Source organism: Mustela erminea, chromosome 16 (assembly GCF_009829155.1).
Source record: "Mustela erminea isolate mMusErm1 chromosome 16, mMusErm1.Pri, whole genome shotgun sequence".
Classification (NCBI taxonomy): domain Eukaryota; kingdom Metazoa; phylum Chordata; class Mammalia; order Carnivora; family Mustelidae; genus Mustela; species Mustela erminea.
In genome coordinates, this window is record NC_045629.1 from 68,234,081 (window position 1) to 68,253,158 (window position 19,078).

Genomic DNA, 19,078 nt, shown 5'->3' on the forward strand with positions numbered 1-19,078 from the left:
TCACTCCGCATCTCTCCTCCAGCCAAGCAGCATTCACAATGGCGCCGTTGGAGAAACAGGGAGCCTTTGTTCGGCTGCTCTGGGAAAGCAGCCACCCTCATCTGTGCCCGGATGCCATCTCTGCCCCGCAGAGGTGAATAAACCCCAGGCACCAGCCACCTGGTGAGGCTGAGGACTGAGCTGACCTCAGCAGGAGGAATTCCTCTTTAAGGGATCATTAAAGCCCTGTGTGCCCTGTAAGTTGTCCACGGTGCTTCTGACTCCTTGGTGGGGTAGACCATGAGCCCATGGCAGGAAAATGGCTAGCACCCCGGGGAAGAAGGACCTTCCAGGGGATGTGCAAATGGCATCCTTTCCCCCACCAGATTCCAGAAAATTTAGACTCCAGAGATATTTCTTCAAGATTGCATGTAGAGATGTGGCCAAGACCACAGAACTCAAGTGCCAGAGGCAGGACTTGAACCCAGAGTTCTCTGAGGCCAAAGCCCATGCTTTTAACCAAAAGGCTCTAGAGCTTCCTCAACCGGTTGTCTTGGCTCATGACCCATTCCAGAAGTGGAAAGAGCATGCGGCTGATTGGTGAGGTCAATGCTCCAAGGGTTACAGACCCTGAGGAATCTTCTGTTGGCTCCCAGACCAGGGGAGTGGATGGTGTGCCTTCTTGGGAGTCTGGCTTTTGTGTTTGTGGTCACGGCAGGCTGACTGGGAATGGAGACAAGGGTTGAGTAGAGCCTTTCAAGGAGCTGTGAAGAGAAATAAAACCAGACTTGAAACAACTGGGTATCAAATACGGTTACTGATCAACCCCTGTTTACTCATAAGAACGAAGGACCAGGAGATGAAGGGAATTTGAAATCCACATCATGACCTATGAAAAGGCTCCATTTAATTACTTATTCTAGCTACCTCCTAAACCAATTTTTCTTTCTCTTCCTTCTTATCATTTGATACACGTCACAAAGAACCGTGGAATACCCAGCATCTCTCTCTGGCGGGGCTCTCGCACACTGTTCTGTAATGATCAGTCCGTGTGACTCTTCCTCCTTCGTTAGACTGCGAGATCCCTAAGGCTAGGATCTTATCTTACTCATCTTTACACCCCCAGTGCCTAACACATCATAAGGCTCTTGATCAATATTGTGGGAGGAAGGAAGGGAGATGGGGGGGGGGGGGAGGAAGGAGGGAATTGAATAAGATAAAGAAAATAAGCATCTAGGACATACATTTAAGGTTTTCTTGTACAGCGACCAGTTACGACAGATCCATGGTCTTGATTGGATCCTGGTTTGAACAAACTCTAGGAAATATTTAGAGGCAAACGGGGGAATGTGAATATGGATGTTATTAGATGACACTAGGAAATTATCGTTCCTTGTTAGGTATGTGACTGGTGTTGGGGTCACCTAAGAAAATGTCCTTATTATTTAAAGATGCGCAATGAAGAGGCAAAATGGCTTGAGCTATATATAATTCACTTGTAAATATCTAAAATACTTCAGAAAACAAAAGATGGCAACCGACAATTATTAACTCTAGATAATGAGTATACAGGGGGTTACTATACCATTTTCTCCATTTTTCTGCACCTTTGACATTTTTGTGATACAGAATTCCAGTAGAACAGTTTTCCAGTATAACCACAGTACAGTTACCAAATTCAGGAAATTATCCTTGCTAAAATACTAACTCCTTAGATACAACTCATACTCCAGATCTGTGAATTGTCTAATCTTGCCCTTTATACCAATTTTTTTTGTTGTTTCCAGAATCTAATCCTGAATCACATTTTGCAGTTACTCGTCATGCATCTTTGTTCTCTTTCGATCTGAAACAGTTTCTCCGCCTTTTTTTGTCTTTCACATTGATACACTGTTTCGTCGTGTTTGTGCAAGTGTGTCCACAACTCAATTCTCAAATCCTCCGGGATTCTGGCGGGAATGAGACGTAAGATGTTGTGGCCTCCGCCGTGTGACATGTCGGAGATGTCAGCCGTCGATTCAAGAACCATGTACAGAGCATGTAGTAGGGGCTGAGCTCTGGAGTCCCCAGACTGAATCCAACCATGGCCTCCCTCGTGGGGAAGACAGGGAATGACTTCATCCCAACGCACACGAGCTGGCATGGTGGTGAGCAAAGCAGTCCAGGGCAAGGCATGGGAAGAAGAGAGGAGGAGTCGCATTTGGACAGGTCTTGAGGGTGGGCTCAGAGGTCCCCCACAGGACTGGGAAAAGGGGCTTTGCCGGATGTGTTTGGAAGCAGTCCCTAGTGTCAACAGGCCTGAAATCTAGAGACCGTAGGATGACCAGGTTGGCGACAGAGATAGACAGCAAAACAATAAAGATTATTTTCGAGAAAGACGGCGTCCCTCCGTGTGCCCTGTTTCATAATCCGCTCCACTCCTTTTACAACTTGCTCTGGACACTTTTTCCATGTCAACAAATGCAGCTTAAGTTTTAGTGGATTTTTAAAAGAGCCACTTCCCGTGTCAGACTAGGATCGACTTCATCAATTTCTTGCCGATGGACACGCAGGTTGTTTGCAGTTGTTTTTGCCACTATGGTCCTTGTTCATGCTGCTCCCATTTCTCTGATTATTTCCTTAGGTAAATGGGGTGGGAGAGGCTTTGGGTTGGCAAGGTCAAGGCCAGATCTCAAGGATTCAAGCCCTGAGTCAGAAAGAGGGGCATTAGGCTGTCAGTTGTCTTTTCCTCACCCCTTCTAAGCTCCGTAGAAGGCTGTTTCCCCGCCTCTGTGAGCCGACGGCAGCCCGAGCGTGAGAGCCGGCTTAAATGAACGACTCACACCGATTATTTAACACGGATGATTTAACTGTCCACGTGGGCACACTGACATTTTCTAGACATAAAAGTTAGGACCTAGAAAGACTCATGTCCTGTCCCAAGACGCCAGAAAGGACAAAGAGGAGAAACAAAGGGGTTTGGAAGCCACTCTGCCTGCAGACAGGGAAGAAGGTGGAAATGTCACATGGTGAGCACAACTGGGAAGGAGACACCCAGACTTTGAAACCAGGGGATTCAGATCTTGTACTTTGGGTGTAAAGGCTGCATCATGGAGTTTGGGGGCTGGTATAATGCTGGGTGGTCCGAGGAAAGGTGGTATCGCCTCTCCTATAGACCTCCAGTCTCCTGCCGTGGTCTCCCAGGGCTAAGCCCAGCAGAAGCCAGTGGTGAGGGACTCTGGGGGATGCAGACCCAGTCAGATGCACGTTTCTATTTCAAATGTCACAGCATCCGGGAGGCTGCCTGCCTTCCGCAGCATGCCCAGCAGAAAGCAGTAGGCTTGCAAGGGCATGGAATAGCCCGGTCACCTGACGAGGTCCAGCCTGAGGAAGGCAAAAGTTCAAAGGACTCAAGTGGATTCTGGCCAGGATTCCAGGACTCCAGGCCATCGGTTCAGAGACACCAAAATGCACAGTATTGGAACTCATCGAACCCAGCACCCCCAACCCTTGTTTCAAAGATGGGGAAAGAGCAGCCCAACGTGAGTAATTTGCTCAAGATCATCTGCTACCTAGTTCCATACCCAGGACCAGAAGTGAAATAGTGTGACTCCAGAACCAGTTTTTGTTTTTGTTTTTTCAAACGATACACATCCTTACTAGGGTCAAGCATCAGAGTTGTCTTTGGTAAGCTATCGATTCCCTTGTTCCTAAAGTTGCTGAGCCATAAGTGGTTAATTATCCCTTGTATATTGTGCCCAATAGAAGCTATGAGAAACCAGAGCCACCTCACCTTTGACGGGCTCGAGCAAGCAGGGAGTTCTGAGCAGTCTTCAGAGCTCAAGGAATAATGGAGGACAAGTCTTCCTCCAAATTTGAGAAATTCATCCACAGTGTCAACACCACTCATACAACATTCACTTCCGGAGTGCTTACTTTGTGTCCAGTCCTTTAACGGCTAGGGAAACAAAACTGACACATGTTGGCCCTGCTACAAGTGGGCCCCACCGTCCTTACCCTCCGTTGATCACAGGTTCCTCCAAGACCTTGACCAGTTCACCCTTGACCACCCAGGACCTATTATGTAGTCCAGCACCCAGGTAGCGCCCAATTTGCTCTTGTTAAACGAAATGAGCTCGGTCTAATGCAGGAGGCAGACAAGTCCGTAACAGCCCCAATTAGCCATAGAGAGAACTGGGAAAACAGAGTGGGGGCATCGATTCAAAACCTGGGGGCATGGTTGCCTTCCTAGAGCAGGTGCTACCTGAGCTGAGATCTGAGCCCCGTAAGAGTAACCCACAAACAGGAGACGGAAGGAGATGGGGTTTAGCAGAATCAATCTGATATAGGCCTAGGTTTTTCTCTCTTCTCGTTCTCAGCTCTACTTAACTGCCATCCGCCTCTCCTTGCAGAGCTGACCGGTTTTTCACTCTCAGATGAGAAAACAACCTTCAGTTGTCCCACGGAAACCTCCATGTGAGCCTATGCGGTCTCCTTATGAGAATCATGACCTGTCTGGAAGGCACAATAGTTGGAAATCTCAGTAGTTGCTCTCACCGGGACTGACGAGTATGAAGAGAGAGGGTGTCGGCGTCTGACCAGGAGCAGGCAAAGGGCGGGAAATGGGTGGACAAGGTCCTAGCAGAGGGCAGTTTCCAGGCCTGACCTGCCCTGCTCGCTGCGGGGTGGAGGGTCAGGGCCAGAGTCCCCAGGGTCACCGGGGACAGCCTCTCCTCTCATCTCAGGGTAACACTGGACAAAGCCACAGAGAGCGTCCACCCCAGAGCCTGACGCGCCTCGGATTTCGGAACAGGTGACACAGCCACTCCAGGCGCTGGGAGCTTATGAATCAGCCTGCCGCTGGGCCCAGGGCCAGCTGGGTCTCTCCTGGGGCAGACAATGTGCCCAGCGAGTCCAGGCCTCTCAGCAAGACAGGCCTGGCCTCACTCACCCTCCTGCCCTTTGCCTACCCTCGCCTCCAGCTCCCCATTTCTCTCGCATCAAGACCTCAGCAACCCTAACACTCTGGCTCCACCCCCGCTCTTTTATCTAGTTAGCCCGCTGCTCCTCGGTCAGGTGACGGCTGAGAAATCCCTGCTTCTAGAAGTTTCCCACGATCCCACGCCCAGGTCCTGGAGAGCTGTAGTTGCCACACTGTGTGCCCGTGTCTCCCACCAGGGCTCCTTCGGGACAGAGACCCAGTCCTCCCCATCCTTGTGGCCCCAGCCCCCAGCACGGCGCCAGGCCTGTGACTGGGCCAGGCCAAGGAAATACATGAGAGTCTCTTCTCTCGTGGGAGCCACTGAGGGACTGATTCAATTTTGCAGGATGCCAAGGCCAAGGTCACTCCCCAGCTGAAGGGTCCTTCAGTTGGGGTTGGGAGAGCTCCATGTGGAGAGAGCTCTCTTTGCATGAAAAACCACTCCCTCCTTTCTGCAAAGCACTTCCCCTGCCCTCCCCCAGGGGTAGGTATTAATCTCTTAGGGATAGGAGATTCTGCACTATGTTGTTGCCCTGTGCTGGCAGTGAGGGGCACAGATCAGAGGGCAGGTTTGGCACCAACACCGGCAGACCACATCCGCACACCGTCAGGGCCGCTGGACAAGGCGATGGCCCCAGAAGGTCCTCGTGAGGTCTCTAAGCACAGGGGACAGGGCTGCGCTTTCTGACCTGCACCTGTTAGCAGTCTCCCTGCGTCCCACCTCCAAACAGAAGCTAAGCTCCCACCCAGCCAGCCTCTCCTGCAGTGGGGAGTGGAGCATCTAGCGCAGTCAAATCCGCCAGCGGGAGCTTCTGGAACAGAAGCGAGGCACGTGAGCGTAGAAGGCCTTTGCAGCATCCGTGTGAGGCCGGGTTGGTCGGAGAAGGAGTGTTTGCTCTCTCCGGAGCTGTATTCCCGCAGGCAGACCCAATTCCCCGCGTGGCAGGGGCCCCGGTGGCTGGGCTGTTCGCTCTAGTGCTCGCTGGGGGGCCACTGTCTCGCCAGATCCTCTCATGAATGTCAGTGGGGGGTGGGGAGGGGGCGTCACTCACACCAGGAGTCCCCAGCCTTCCCAAGATTCTCTGATGCACCCAGCAATCTTTTGATATAAACATTAAAGCTAAAATATCATGTCCTCACAAAAAGTATACAAATGGGGCACCTGGGTGGCTCAGTTGGTTGGGCATCTGCCTTCCGCTCAGGTCATGATCCCGGGTCCTGGGACCGAACCCGGTGCCTGGCTCCCTGCTCAGTGGGGAAACTGCTTCTCCCTCTGCCCCAACCCTCGCCCTGCTCATGTCTGCATGCTCTCCTCTCTCTCTGAAATAAATAAATAAAATCTTGCAAAAAAAAAAAAAAAGTATGCAGACGGTAAATATGAAGCTATGACATTTTTATAAAGGGAAACATCCCCCATGTCAATAAATAGGATATTATCAGGACCCCCATGCATCCCCAGGGCCCACCCCTTCCAGAAAGTGTCCCCTCTCTAAATATAATCATTACCCTAACTTCTAACAGCACCGCTCCGTGGTGCCTCTTCTTGAATTTTAAATACTTGAGAGCACAAAGCAGATATCATCCTGCATCCGGCTTCTTTTGTGCAATACCATTCCTGAGATTCCCTTCTGTTGCTCTCTAAGGCGGTGTTCTGTCTGTGTTCCCGGCTGTATAGTACTTCAAGGGGGGAAGCAAGCCCCAGTCTGCCCATTCTGCTGTTGATGGACATTGGGATGCTTCTAGGTTAGGCTTCTGATCAATGACGGTGCTGTCAGCCTTCTCACACGTGGTGTTGCTGTGCATGGCCATGCTGGGTGGTCTAGGAGGGGAGCAGGACTGGGGCCGGCTCAGATTTTGATAGAGGAAAAAAAATGTGATTAAAAAAATTTCCCCCCAAGGGCGCCTGGGTGGCTCAGTGGGTTAAGCCTCTGCTTTCGGCTTGGGTCATGGACTCAGGGTCCTGGGATCGAGCCCCACATCGGGCTCTCTGCTCAGCAGGGAGCCTGCTTCCTCCTCTCTCTCTCTGTCTGCCTCTCTGCCTATTTGTGATCTCTGTCTGTCAAATAAATAAATAAAATCTTTTTTAAAAAATCTCCCCCCCACCAAAGGCTGGTGCTAAGGGACACTATCACTGTTTTGCAGGAGTGTGACTCGCAGACAGACAGGGTCACCACCTCTGGGCCTCAGTTTTTTTATCCACAACCATAACCCCAACCTCATCAGACTGTTGTGAGGGTTAAACTGATGACCGATCTGTCCGTGCTGCACATCTCGGAAGGTGTCTCTGCCTCCCCCACCCCCACCCCCGGGGTAAGGGACTCATCCGTTTCCTCTGAGCCCCGGGTGGACTCATTTGCTGCATGGCGACAGTAAAACCATCGGAGGGCAATTGTGAGGATGAAATTAGTTCATGGTTGGGCAGGGAAGGGAAACTAACGTTTCTGAGGAGAGCCAAATGATTTACACATACTACCTGAGTTAATTTTCACAACAGCCTTCCAAGATGGGAGCCGGATTATTTCCCTCTAGCTGGAGCATTCGGGTGTGTCATGAATTGTGACTCAGGCGTCCCAGAGGGAAGAGAGCCCCCCACTGCCCTCATCACTCCTGAATTCCAGCTCCTGCCCAGGGAAAGGTGTCCCGTTGGAATTAACCCCACAAACCCCACAAAATGGACAATCTCCCGTCCCTAAGGCCAGACCCATAACTTCTCTAATTGCCTTTGCTCCTCAGACCCTGAAGCCAGGCCTGCACCCCCCAACACACATACGTACACCCCACAGGCCCTGCACAGCAAGCTCCCCCCACCCACTGCTATCAAGAAAGCCATTGTCAAATGCACACACTCAAAATGCTAAAAGACTGCATTTTTATTTTTCAAGGGCCCATTCCTAATCACAAGAGGCCACTTAGTCTGAGTGGGGCCCAGTAATGTTGATTAATGATTATGCATTTCTCAAGAGAGTGGGGAATGTTCAACTCCAGCTCCTGCCCCCGGGCCCCCCCGGGGTGCGCATTAATCAGGGCGACCTCAGGGTGGGGGACGATGACATAGAGCTGTGACCAGTGGCCTTTGGGCAAGAGTGACGCGAGGCCCCAGCACAGGGGGTGACTCTTGGTGTCCAGGTGCCTCTGCAGCCATCCCTGGTGCCCTGGGCCCCGCCTCGCCCCCCGCCCCCCGCCCCCCGCCCTCCTTACCAGTAAGGGGCTGGCAGGGGGCATAGAGGCGAGGCATTTCTCCACTTCAGTGCCCCACTCACCCCTCCGATCACGCCACGTGGTTGTGAATATTAATCAGACCCCACAGGCCCCCAGGTAGTTCATCTAAATGATTTTAAGACTTGTCTTTCATTCCCTTTCTCCGTGGGACAGATACGGACATCCCTAATGAGCGAGCAATCCTAGCTCCAACCCACTATCAACCCACTACCTCTAAAGGAAAGTCTGTCTCCGGGTATCCAGCTCTGCCCCCCAACCCCTCCCCGCATCGCCCCCACTCCTGTCCTGGGCTCACTTCCCACTGGGCTTGCACCCACATTTTAGGGGCGCAGAATCCCAAGAAAGGGCTCAGAGCAGTCACAACGGAGGCAAGGGAAGAGAAAGAGAGCCAAGGGGAAGCGTTGAGATTCAAAAATTTCCCTTTGGGGACTTTTCACAGAGGTGAGGCCTCGGGGGGCCGTGTACACCCTCAGGTGTGAGAAACAAAATGGAACGAAGCAGAATGAGGATTTTAAGAGGTGCCGGGGTAAGGCAGCCAACCGAGGCCTGCCACCCTCACACGCCACCCCACTGGGGGAGTGAAGCGTGGGACAGTCACTTTGGAAAACTCCTAGTTTCTACTACCGCTGGAGGTACACGCACTCTGAGACTTGGCAGTTCTCATGTGTGGGAACTTAGGTCAAGTACTGCCTTACCCAACAGGTACACGTGTCAGTATGTCCCCCAGCAGATGTGCCCGGGAGTGTTCCCAGCCGCACTCCTCCTTCTAGCCTGAAACTAGCCCGCTGCCCATCAGCAACAGCACAGTCGAGTAAATCATGGTGCGTTCATACTGTGGAATGATCTTCAGCCACGAGAAACGGAGCAACACAATCACACACAATAGGAACGACTTTCACAAGCATCCCATGAAGTAAAAGCAGCTGGACACAAGACAAGAGGCAGGGTATGGTTCCATTTAGAGAATATTTTAGGCAAAAACTAACTTATGTGGTGACAAGTCAAGATGGTGGCTAACCTCGGGCGCTTGGTGACTGGCAGGGGGTTCAAGAGGGCTTCGGGGCAGTGGAGATGTCATATTCTGATCAGGGCGCTGGTGACATAGGTGTGTTTCACTTGTAAAAACTCAAGCTGTACACTTAGGGTGTGTGAACTTTCATACATGTGCAGTATACAATATATTCACAGTTAGTTACTTAGTTAGCAGGCTCCATGCCCAGCATGGAGGCCAACGCGGGTCTTGAACTCAAGACACTGAGATCAAGACCTGAGCTGAGATCAAGAGTCAGATGCTTAACCAACTGAGCCACCCAAGCATCCCAACAATATTTATTTAGAAATCAAAACAAAACAAAAACAGCAGCATTGTAGCCAATCTGTTCTTTGGGCTTCTTAGTAAAGATCTAAATCCCTGTAAAATTGTGTTGGTTGGCCGGGCCATGCTTGTGTGAATGTGATGCTGTCCTGAGACCATGTTTGTGTCCTTCCAGTGTCATGGATGTTCCACATACGCCGTCAGGAAGACTTAGGTTTCTGAGCTTCCCTTGTAGGTAGTTGGGAGCACGTGACGGAGTGCTGGCCAACAGCAGGTGGGCGGAAATTATGTATGCCCCTTTCCGCCGGGCACCTAAAATCTCCTCCGTGATGCTCTACTTGCTGTCTCTTTCTCAAGGTGTTTAAAATCTTTGCACTAATTGAAAGGATACTGAGTCCTTGGGCGACAAGGAGCAGAACCCCCTCCTCCTTCTCCCCTCCCCTTCCTTGGCCCCACCATCCCACCTGCCCACCCACACTGGACTGTGATTTGCACAAGAAATAGATCTCTGGGGGCACCTGGGCGGCTTAGTGTGTTAAGCATCAGCCTTCGGCCCCGATCATGATCCTGGGGTCCTGGGATCCAGCCCCATGTCGGGCTCCCTGCTCAGCGGGGCACCTGCTTCTCCCTTTCCCACTACCACTGCTTATGCTATCTCTCTCTCTAATAAATAAATAAATAAAATCTTCAAAAAAAAAAAAAAAAAAGAAAGAGATCTGTTGTGATGTGCAGAATTGGTGACTGCTTGTTACGCTATTAGTCTAACCTGACTGACTCACATACACTATGCCTTTCAAAAGAAGCCCCTTGGGTCCTGGCTCTCAAGTGGAACCTTCTCCGTCTTATAAAGGGGAGTGGAAGTGAACATTATTGGGAAGAAATACTGGTTTCTCACTCCTTGCATTGCCACAGAGAGGGAATTTCCCAGGAAGGAAAAAGTAAACTGGAAACTCTAATTTTTTTCCCAAAGGGAAGACTCTTGGGATTGGTGAGTCAAGGAAGGAACTGAGCTTGTTCAGTTTGTGAAGCTCATTAGGCCTCTAGAAAGCCACCTTCTGGGCTCTTCCCCACTGTACGCTTATAGGAGCAGACACTCCTGTCCTTGTTTTGCCATGCCCGTGACCAGGGAGGTCAGTCTTTCAAATTCTGGGGTTCCGTTTTAGGACCTCTATGTGACTACGCCCCTATAACATATCTCCCAACGCATTTTTCTCAAGAATGAAGCTAACATTTTGATCTCTATCTAATATCTGTATCTCTCACTTGGCTCCAAACTGAGGAAAAGAGGAGAGTGATTTATTGGTCCTCTAAAATCCGACAAAGACTAGGAAAGTAGCCATTCTCTGTAGCAATGATCCAAAAAATGATCATTTTGAAAAATCATTTTGAACATCAGATGTTGGGGAAATTTCAAAGGGTTTGCAGGGAAAAAAAGGAGGAGAGGCAAAAAAGGGTCTGAAACAAGGGGTAAGTTGTGACATCAGCAGCTAAACAATTTAGATCAGATTCCAAAGTTCCATTTCTGAACTGCCTGCCGGTGACGGGGGTCTCTAGCTGACGCAGACTGAAAGAGGCAGAATGCAAAGAGAAGTCTAATGGTCAGTTTCTAAATTAAAGGCCTTCTGGAAGCAAAGAAGAGGGGCATCCAGGTGATCTCAGCTGATGGGACAGTGGTGCTCAACCTTTCTGTCTTGGGCAGAGTTCAGTTGTCTCATCTGAAGGGAGGAAAGATGGTCTCCAATACCCCTTCTAGGCCCACGAGAGAGCTGAGAGTTTCCAGCAAAGAGAGAGAGAGAGGGAGAGAGAGAATCTCAAGCAGGCTCCATGCCTATCACAGAGCCCCATATGGGCCTTGAACGCACAACCCTGAGATCATGACCTGAGCTGAAATCAAGAGTCGGATGCTTATGGACTGAGCCACCCAGGTGCCTCTCCCCTGTGTGCCTCCTAGAGGACACTTGTCATTGGATTCAGAGCCCACCCAAATAATCCAGGATGATCTCCTTGTCTCAAGATCCTTAATCACATTTGTGAAGATCCTTTCTCCAGAGAAGGTCATATTCATAGGTTCTGGGAACTAGTACGTGGACGCATCTGTTGGGGGCCCCCATGAAACACTGCAGAAAGCATTATCAGAATTTTGAGGAGTATGTAATGATCAAACATTCAAAATAATGTTTGAAATAATTTGAAATAATAAACATAAAGAAACCACCTTAATTTTTTAAAGTTTATTTCTTTATTTAAGTCATCTTTATACCCTACGTAGGGTTCAAACTCACAGTCCTGAGATCAAGAGTCACAGGCTCTTCCGAATGAGCCAAACTGGTGCCCAAAATTATCTTAATTTTTTTAGCCACAGAACTCCCCTGGTTCCCTGATCAGAGTCTTGCTTTGTGTCTGGCAAATAACTTTAATAAGCCTTTTCAAGATGGGTAGGGCTGATGAACGGCAAAGCTTTTATTTTGCTGAGTGTAGAGTTTTGGAGTCAGAGCTAAGTTGACCAAGACAGAGGGGACTGGAACACCCACACGGGGAAAGCATGGAGAGAAGGCCGGAAGCCAGTGGACCGCTCCAGAGAACTTCGGTTATGAAATGGATCCATTCCTTCAACAAATATTTATCTCAAAGAGGCCGTGCATGCCAACCTTCATGCTACGTAGGGGGGATGAGAACTCACACCCTGTGATGTTCAATGCCAACCCACCCCCCAAATCTTCAGCAAAATCCACACTGCTTGGTAATGCTCTGGAGATGAACTTGAGGGAGGACATGGGGGAAATAGAGCCTTGTTCATGGGTTGGAATGAGGGCAAAGCCAGAGACTCTTCCAGAAGGCCACACAAGGTTTCGGGTACTAGGGGGCCAACTGGGACTTCTTAGGCACCCAGCATCTGCTTCCCTTCTCATGAAGCAGGAGCACTTCGGTTCCCATCACGCGAGAGTCGCAAGGTCAAAGGTAGCCCAATAAGACTTGGGGACTGAACCCTAAAAGGAGGATTGCAAGCATAAAGCATAGAGCTGATCTAGCCCAGCAGGTGTGGTTCAGATCAGTTTCTGCTCCCTGCATCACTGGTATCCTTCCCATGCCGCGTGGCTCGGCAGCCCCTTGGGATCTGTCAGCTACTATATGTCCTTCCAATCCTCTTTCACCGAAGTTAACCAGAGTCGTTTTGGGGTACCTGTCACTAGAGAACCCTGATAGAAGTGATGAGGAAATTCCCAATCCCTCCTCTCCACTGAGAGGTCTGGGCAGGTGTTGAAGGCCTGCCGTGGTGACAGCTGTCTCTTACATCCTTAAAGCCGGGTTTGTGACTCCCGCATCACGACAGTTTGGTGGTGGTTGTTGTTTTTTTAAAGATTGTATTTATTTATTGGACAGAGAGAGAGATCACAAGTAGACAGAGAGGCAGGCAGAGAAAGAGGAAGGGAAGCAGGCTCCCTGCCGAGCAGAGAGCTTGATGCGGGACTCGATCCCAGGACCCCGAGATCATGACCTGAGCTGAAGGCAGAGGCTTTAACCCACTGAGCCACCCAGGCACCCCATCATGACAGCTTTGATCAAAATCTGAAGTCTCCCTTAGGGGTGCCTAGGTGGCTCAGTCGTTAAGCATCTGCCTTCGGCTCAGGTTATGATCAAGGGGTCCTGGGATCGAGTCCACATCCAGCTCCCCGCTCAGCAGGAAGCCTCATTCTCCCTCTCCCACTCTGCCTGCTTGTGTTGCCTGTCAAATAAATAAATAAAAATCTTAAAAAAAAAAAAAAAAGTCTCCCTTAAGCTAACAGTGACTGCCTTAGTGATCAAGAACACTCACAGGACCAGTGCCAGCCCTCAGAGAAAGGCCGACACGGGGAGAGAGACGAGAGAGGGATCAAATCCATCAAGGTCAGAGGAAGGCTTCCAGTGACAACTTGAGCTTCATAAACATTTCCCAAGGGATTCTTAAACCCTGCACCTGAATCCAATCCCACACTCCCTGTGGGTCTTTCTGGCCCTGGTGACATGACAGGGGTCTCTCCTTCTCCCTAAGCGCACATGCACTGGCACAGGCCACAGGGGAATTCCACGGGGGAGACAAAGCTAAATTTATACCTTCAGTTAATCTCCCCGTGTTCTTTCCTGCCTTCAGTCTCCACCGAGTTGGGGGTACAGCTCCGTGGTAGAGCATTTGACTGCAGTCTACACCGAGTCTCCTTTTGCCGCAATCGCAAGCGTCACACCCCTTAGCTGATAGTTACTCACTGTAGATAATTGTTTGACTCTTTTTTAAATTGTGTTTTACATTTTATTTATTTCACAGAAAGACACACAGTGAGAGAGGGGACACAAGCAGGGGGAGAGGGAGAGAGAGAAGCAGACTTCCCACACAGCAGGACCCTGGGATCATGACCTAAGCTGAAGGCAGGCGCTTAACAATTGAGCCACCCAGGTGTCCCCGTTCAGCTACTTTTTTAAAAGTACCTGAACTTTGAATCCAGTCTTCCCAGGATCTCCAGCCTCTTCTGATATCCTCTTCCAGGGAACTAGGATTCCGCTGTATGAACAAGTCCCCTAAGACTCCTAGGAGACCGGACCATCAGCTCTCTCTCTGAACAGGCCGAATTCCTACCCAAGCCATCACCGCAGCCCACAGAGAGAACACACCCTGAAGACAGAGAGCGGGTCCTAATCGCACCTGCCCAAGCACTACTCAAAAGACTCCGAGTTTTTATCATAGATATAATTTGTATAAATATATTTACATAAAAATACTTTTATATTTGAAATTTGTATATTTTTAATGTTTTTTCCCTTTGCGAAGCACAAGGCAATTACCCCCAGGGACGACACAAAGCTCATTTATGCCTTCAGCTAAAGTTTCCGTTCTGCCCTGCCCTGCCTTTAGCCTGGCGAGAAAATCACCTTCTGTTGTCATTTCATGCCAGATGCTGACCTTTGGCCTCCACAAAAGCAGAGCAGCCGCGGAGGTCTTAACTCAGAGCTGGGTTCATGTCTGGTCTTCGGCACCTTGTAGCTGCTTGACCTTCAGTGCCTTAACCACTCCGAGTCTGAAGTCTCCTCACCTGGAAGATGGGGATAACACTCCCTGCCTATTAGGGTCACAAGTCAGTTCCCAAACTCAGCTGGATAGCAGAATCCTCGCAAACTTTCAAAACATGGAGAATGAGAGCGATGTGAGAAATGTGCACCCTTAAAAAAAAAAATCCCAAGTGACTTTCTGGGACAGGAAGCCTGGGAAGTATAGATCTGAGGCTGACGTTCCACGATGCGGAAAGTTCCTGGCGCGTTCAGTACCCAGGTGTGCTACTGAAAACAGGATTCTACCTACTGGAGTTGGGAGGGAAAGGCGAGCACACGGAAAACCATTCTGGGCTTTCACTGTATGCGTAAGGCCCTACAGATCATGATTCCCTCCCCTAATCCCAATGACAACTGCCACAGCCACTCTGGAAAGCAAACAAGTCAACTGGCAGGAAGCACATGTCTTCTCCGCCCCACCTTCTGAGCTACTAACAGTGTGAAGTCCAAACAGCACTGGATTTTTCCCCAGGTGAACCTTAGCTATTAAGTTAATGCTGAGAATTTTAAGGGAGTAAGGGACCTCAGAAACAGAGCTGCCATGAATGGAGCGGCTGGCAACCAACATGGCCTGTTCGGTCAGTGTGACGCAAAGGCAGCTTAGAATACAGGATACTGGCGATCTGCTGTCCCCTGAAATGAACAGGATCATTCCTTCCTTTCTGGAATATCTCCATTACCAGGAAAGGGGTGCAGCGCCGCTCCGTCTCATCACCCCACCTTGTGATGAACAAGAGGGCCCAAGGCCTGGCATGCAAATGTGGATGGTTCATGGTCAAGAAAAAAAGGCTCAACTGAGGTCATGGCATCTGCCTCCCCGGGATTAAACACATTCCATAGAGTTCCAGGAGTCAGACCCATGGGCTACAGAAAGGCCATAAGACACACTAGAACTGGATAGGATTCCTAACTCAATGGTTATTAAAATCGAAACCCAGAGATTCTGCTTCCAGGAATGAATCCTACAGCTGTTCCCCAACATGTGAACAGAAGTAGATACTAAAATACGCTGCGTCACTGGGCAGCGAGAATCCCGGGACGCTCCTAAATGCCCGAGAAGGAGCTGGTTCCAAAAGTTACGTAGTAATCCAAAAGAGGTAGCACAGTAGGTACGCGGAAACTAAAGGCAGGCAACCGTTGTGTTGTACATTTTAATTTACAATTTTTACCAAGAAAAAGGCATAGTTACAAAAGGGGAAGTTCTTTATACAAAATAGGGATTTTTATTTCACTCAGTAAGAGAATCCACTGGCATGTCTTGCCTCCCCAAATCACATCTCCAATAACTCACTTAGCTAAAATTATTTCAAAAAGACAAGTCATCCAGACAAAATTATCAGCTCCCTAAATGTGTTTGAGAAGAAGAATTTAATAAACATTTGGCCTTGAACAGAGGTATTCTACAGAATACTTGCACCTTTACCAAAACTACTGCTGGGAGGCAGGTGAGGCATTAAGGGCATACAAGAGCGACGAGCTCACTTACCACGAGAACATTCTTACACGGTCAGTTTCTGCCCCTGTACAATGAGTGCACATGCGACATCGTAGGAAAAATGGCTTCTAAAAGTTTACAAGTAAATTTTATTGTGGCCACAGGTCAACAACAAAAACATACGACAGTTAACGGTTCAGATTCTCTCTGCCTCCTATTTGATCATATAAATTAAATATGGAGAGGTACACACAAACTTTTATTAAAAACAAGCTGTTTTCAAATCCCCAGTTCCTGGTAGAACACACAACACTACCGCCTGAGGGGTGGGGGGCAAAGTAGGGGCATACTGTTAGAGCACAGAGTTTCCTGAGAAGAAACCAATCAAAATGTTCAAAGCCTTTCTAGCAGACTCCAAGTACAGCGCCCACTCAACACTGCTCCTGGCAGGCTGCTTTCAGTCTGAAAACGTAAAATAAGAAACTGAAACACCAAAGCCTTCAAAAAACTTTATTGGGGGATAAGCCTAGCTCTGATGGAAGCAGCCCACCTATGAAAACCAGCAGCTGGTCTGATGTACATTCCTGACTTATACATTCGTGGCTCAAAATAAAGAACGTCAAACACAAATGATTCGAAAGCCATTACAACCCCAAGTTATGGGATCCACCTAGATGTGCCTGTATTGGCTCTGAGGATAGGATCTCTGCACCTTCTTCACGACTAACCAAAGCATGTGGCCATTAAAAGGGGGGGGGAGAAAATTTAAATAGGGTATAGGGTTCGCCTCTCCACACTATTCCATGAACAAATATCTAGAAGGAAAATGAAAATGAAATGTGATCAATGCCCAGGTGTCTCTCAAAGAGAGCAACTCCCTGTGACAAATGTGATTTGGAACTTTCTAGAACACAACCCAAACTACTGTGGGTCCACACAAAACCAGTATGTCCTACATGAGATGCAAAGGGATTACGCCCCCCGCAGTTCGCACCTGGCCCCCCTGCAACTCCACTGTAGTTTTCATCACTTCACTTAAGGAAAAAACTGCCTAGCAACCACCTCATGCCTCACTGACACCGGTCTGTGGCCCTCGCTGACACAGTGGTGCTTTTTTTTTTAAGAAGCATCTGCAGAGGTGGCAAATGGTTGTATTGGACACCAGGTCACAGCAATTCCAAAAGCTGACGAAGCTCTCCATCGGCTGATGCAGTCTTCTCCCCTATGGTTAGAGTTCTGCCACCAAAGGGTGTGGGGGGGGTACGTGGTGGACAAGTTCTTTGTGACCAAGCCTTGACAGAAGTCAATAAATAAGAGAGCTTGTCACTGGCAGAACCGTTTTATGGGCAACCTCCTCTAGCTGCAAGTGCGGGGGCCGGGAGAGGAAGGAGGGGCGTGTGTGCGAGAAAGAGGTAAAAGGTCCTTTGTCAAGGGTTTGGTGACCCAACCCCACATGCCCGGCTTGGTGTCAGCAGACCGGGACCTGCCTAAACCCATTATTCAGACGGAAAAGGAAGAGAAGACACCAAAAAAATATAGTCAGTTCTGAAATTTGCACAGTTGATATTTGTTCTTCATAGCAGTAAGGACTTGAATGAGAATCACGAAACTTGAGAACACTTATATTTTTCTTCAGGATTTAAAAAATTGTGTCTTGTACTGAAAGACTACATTCAGTGTGGGTCGGGTCCAACAGCATTTGCTAGAACTCGGTTGTTAAGCACACCCAGCACTGGGAGGAAACTTCATCTGCGTCGAGTGGCTGGTGGGCCGGCCCGAGGCCGCTCCTTCACTGGTCCCCAAGCCGAAAGCCCTGTCCCCAGTTGTGTCTCCCGCCGCCACCGCCGTTCTGGTCCGCAGCTCGCCTCATGCTAGCGGGGGGCACGCCGAATCCCGACACCCCTCCTCTCCTGCTGGGCAGCCAGCGGTACCTGGGGTCGGGGGAGCGGGTGTGGGGGGGGAACAAAAGGAGAAAAAACAACACAATCACTTCACAAAGCGCTCTGGACCCTCCGCGGCCTCCTTTCTTGCTGTCCCCATGGCATCTCACTGGAGTGTATCAGCCCAGCCAGGGCAAGGCAGGGACGAGGTCTGACCTAACTCTGCCTTTTCAGCATTTCACTCAATGCCCTGGCCCCCGGCAGCACTCACTTTTTGGGTTTCTTAAATTTATTCCTTTTCTAGCCTAACTCATGCTCAAAAAAAATTTGTTTTCTGATCACAAAAGTAATTCAGGCGGAACAGTACAGAAACAAAACTATTACTCCCACAAGCCAAACAACCAGAAAGAACCCCCCGTATATAGCATGTTGACGGATCTAAGTGCGGATCCAACGGGATCAAAGCACACACAACAAATACACGTGTGAAAGCCAAGACCGCAGTCTGCATGTTGAGGCCCAAATGGCATCTCCACGCTGCCCCTGGGCCCTGTGGCGTCCGTCAGGGGGGACTGGAGCCGCCGCTCGGTCTTGGGGTCTGGGCTGTGTTTTCCACGGGAATGCCTGACGACCTCCGGCAGCATTCTCTCCACCGCCGAGACGGTGCGAAAGCTGAAGCCGGGGAAGGGCACCCGCTTTCCCCCTGGCCGATTAACAAACTAAGAATCCCAGAACAGCTAAGAAAGCTTCCACCCTCGTCTGTGTTCTTCAGCATCTTGCCCTCCCTTGATCCTTAGTAAGCTGAGAATGTGTTTAAACCTATTCCACTTAGTGACTCAGGTCATGATCCCGGGGTCCTGGGATCGAGCCCCACATTGGGCTTTCTGCTCAGCGGGAGACCTGCTTTCCCCTCTCCCACTCCCCTGCTTGTATTCCCTCTTTCTCACGGTCTCGGTCAAATAAAAAAAATCTTTAAGACAAAACAAAACAACAACAAAAAAACACCATCTTAAAACAAAACAAAACTATTCCACTTAGCTCCTCATGTTTACAATCATGCTTAAAGGCAGAGACCGTCACCGGATACCTCTGCTCAAAGCCCTGACGGCACCAAGAGCAAGCCCTGAGAGCCACCTTGGCCGTGGCGAAGAGCCTGCCAGGCATGACCGCCTCAGACGGCGTCTCGCGTACGCCAGGTGCTGCCTGAGCCG

At 49.7% G+C, this 19,078-nt stretch overlaps 1 protein-coding gene and 1 long non-coding RNA gene across 2 annotated transcripts in view; one reads left to right on the forward strand and one right to left on the reverse strand.

Annotated features, from left to right (window-relative positions):
• The first annotated feature begins 2,115 nt into the window (after window positions 1-2,115).
• On the forward strand, window positions 2,116-11,394 carry LOC116575391. The gene is made up of 3 exons (XR_004279751.1): window positions 2,116-2,126; window positions 10,329-10,333; window positions 11,313-11,394. It is a non-coding gene; the product is annotated as an uncharacterized LOC116575391 (long non-coding RNA).
• Window positions 11,395-15,691: 4,297 nt separating this feature from the next.
• DERL1 (derlin 1) overlaps window positions 15,692-19,078 on the reverse strand; it is a 28,648-nt gene continuing 25,261 nt past the window's right edge. The window contains exon 8 of the mRNA XM_032315611.1: window positions 15,692-17,918. Coding sequence (XP_032171502.1) covers window positions 17,777-17,918 — 142 coding nt within the window. The 3' untranslated portion in view covers window positions 15,692-17,776. The remainder of the gene's footprint in view (window positions 17,919-19,078) is intronic.